This window comes from Lathyrus oleraceus, chromosome 5 (genome assembly GCF_024323335.1).
Source record: "Lathyrus oleraceus cultivar Zhongwan6 chromosome 5, CAAS_Psat_ZW6_1.0, whole genome shotgun sequence".
NCBI lineage: Eukaryota > Viridiplantae > Streptophyta > Magnoliopsida > Fabales > Fabaceae > Lathyrus > Lathyrus oleraceus.
Genome location: NC_066583.1, coordinates 354,393,680 through 354,396,520, shown reverse-complemented (window position 1 = coordinate 354,396,520; position 2,841 = coordinate 354,393,680). Strand labels below are relative to the sequence as shown.

Below are 2,841 nucleotides of genomic sequence, written 5' to 3'. Positions count from 1 at the left end.
AAAAACAGATGGCGACTCTGCATTTTTCGTGTAGCGACAGGGGGCACCAAAGACAATTATAGAGATCAAAAGTTTCCTAGGGTTGGTTGGTTATTATAGAAGGTTCATTGAAGGTTTTTCCAAGTTAGCCCTACCTTTGACTTAATTGACTCAAAGTATCAAGCCTCTGTGTCGGACAATGTGTGAGGAGAATTTTTGAGAATTGAAGAAGTTGACAATGGAGCCAGTGTTAATTTTTCCATATTCGAAGGAACCTTCTGTTATATACTCGGATGCATCAAATATGGGTTTGGGTGGTGTGCTTATGCAGAATGGACAGGTTTTGGCTTATGCTTCACAATAGCTGAAGGTTCATGAGAGGAACTACTTTACTCATGATTTAGAGTTGGCAGTTGTAGTCTTTGTGTTGAACTTGTGGAGATATTACTTGTATGGTTCTTGATTTGAGGTATTCAACAACCATAAGAGTTTGAAATATTTATTTGATCAGAAGGAGATGAATATGATGTAGAGACAATGGCTAGAGTTTTTGAAGGATTGTGACTTTGTCTTGAACTACCATCCTGGTAAAGCCAATATTGTATCATATGCTTTAGTTGAAAGTCCTCGCACATGGTGACTTTGATGGTTATAGAGTTGGATTTGATCGAGCAATTTAGAGGTTTGAGTTTGGTATGTGAGGTGATTGCAGATAGTGTGAAGTTGGGCATGTTGAAGCTGACTAGTGGTTTACTTGACGAGATTAGAGAGAGTCAGAAGTCGTATGTGGCCTTAGTTGATTATTTTTCATCAGCTAATGAAGACAAAGATTTTAGGGTTAATAAGAATGGGATCCTTAAGGTTCGGGGTAGAGTTTGCGTACCTGGTGTGTCAAAACTTAAGAAGACTATTTTGGAGGAGAGTCATTGGAGTTGTTTGAGCATTCATCCTGGAGCTACCAAAATGTACAAGGATCTTAAGAAAATGTTTGGATTATTGGGAATGAAGAGAGACGCTGCTCAATTAATTTATTCATGATTGACTTGTCATAAGTCAAAGATTGAGCACTAGAAGCCGTATGGGCTAACGTAGCCATTAGATATTCCTGAATGGAAGTGGGATAGTATATCGATGGATTTTGTGGGGGGGTTACCGCATACTTCGAGGGGGGTGATTCAATTTGGGTGATTATGGATAGGCTGACTAAATCGGCACACTTCATACCGATTAAGATAACTTTTCCATCGCAGAAGCTGGCTGAGATTTATATGGTCGTGATTGTAAAGCTTCATGGTATTCCATTCAGTATTGTGTTGGATAAAGATTTGAGGTTCACCTCCAGATTTTGGGAGAGCTTACAGGAAGAACTTGGTACTAAGCTGAAGTTAAGTTATACTTATCATCTGCAGACTGATAGGACTATTCAGTCTTTAGGAGATCTTTTGAGGGCTTGTGTATTAGAGAAGGGGGTGCTTGATACGGTTTTCGGCCACTAATTCAGTTTACATACAATAACAACTATCTTTCGAGTATTATGATGGTACCATTTGAAACATTGTATGGGATAAGGTGTAAGACTCCTCTTTATTGGTATGAATCTGGAGAGAGTGATATTCTTGGACCAAATATTGTTCAGCAGACTTTAGAGAAAGTGAAGATGATCCAAGAAAATATGAACGCATCTTAGAGTAGACATAAGAGTTACCATGATAAGCAGAGGAAGGCCCTCGAATTTTAGTAGGGAGACCATGTGTTCCTCAGGGTCACCCATGTGACTGGTGTTGAGAGAGCTTTGAAGTCTAAGAAGCTCACACCTTGTTTTATTGGTCCCTATCAGATTTCCTAGAGGATTTGAGTTGTTGCTTATAGGGTGGCCTTGTCACCCTCTCTTTTGAATCTGTGTGACATATTTCATGTGTCTCAGCTTTGGAAGAAAATTCCTGATCTATCGCATATTATCCAGATAGATGATGTCCAAGTGAGAAAGAACTTGATTTTGGAGGCATTGTCTGTCAGGATCGAGGATCAAGAAGTGAAGCAGCTCAGAGGAAAGGAAATCGCTTTGGTGAAGGTAGTTTGGGGAGGAACTGCTGGAGGAAGTCTGACTTGGGAGCTGGAGAGCTGGATGAGGAAGTCTTATCTAGAATTTTGCACTACAGGTAATTTTCGAGGGCGAAAATTCTTTGAAGTGGGGGACAGTTGTAACACCTCAACTTCTTATTTAAGCAAATTATTTAATTGTTTGTGTGATCTAGTGATTATATGAGAATTATGGTATTTTCTGAGTATATGGGTAATTTGATAATTTACTAATTGTCTAGGATAAGAGTTGTGAGAGCAGATAAATAGTATTATTTTAATTATTATTAATTTTTGGTATTAAAATAAACTTATAGGAATTGGAGAATTGTGATTAAATCATTATTTAATTGAATATTTACTTAGTTTAAATATTTATTTGATTTAAATAATTATTTAATTGATTAAATAAAAGAAATGGCCAATTTTGTGATTAACGGGAAGAAGAAGCTATAGGAGACATAATTAGATTTATTTGGGAAAAAACCATAATTTTGAAAAATAAGCTCATATAAATACTAAAAATTGTGACGAAATTAGGTTGCAACTCAATTTTGTCAAAACGTGAAAGAAGCATAAAGGTTTTTGGGATCGTGAAGGTTTTGGGGGCAAGGATTGAAGGAAATTTCAGGGAAATCAACCTTACGACGAATTTGAGATAAGAGGGGATTATCTACACTTAGGTAGTTTCTGGCTTGCTGGATAATGAGGATTCCTTATCCTCCTATCAGCATTTTAGGGATTGTTATGGGTTTCCCTAAAAAAAATCATATTCATGAGTTA

The 2,841-nt window shown here is 37.1% G+C and overlaps 1 protein-coding gene across 1 annotated transcript; it reads left to right on the top strand.

Moving 5' to 3' along the window:
- Positions 1 to 612: 612 nt before the first annotated feature.
- Positions 613 to 1,017, top strand: LOC127080655 (uncharacterized). The gene has a single exon (XM_051020965.1). The coding sequence runs from the start codon at positions 613 to 615 to the stop codon at positions 1,015 to 1,017; it is 405 nt and encodes a 134-aa protein (XP_050876922.1).
- Positions 1,018 to 2,841: the final 1,824 nt, after the last annotated feature.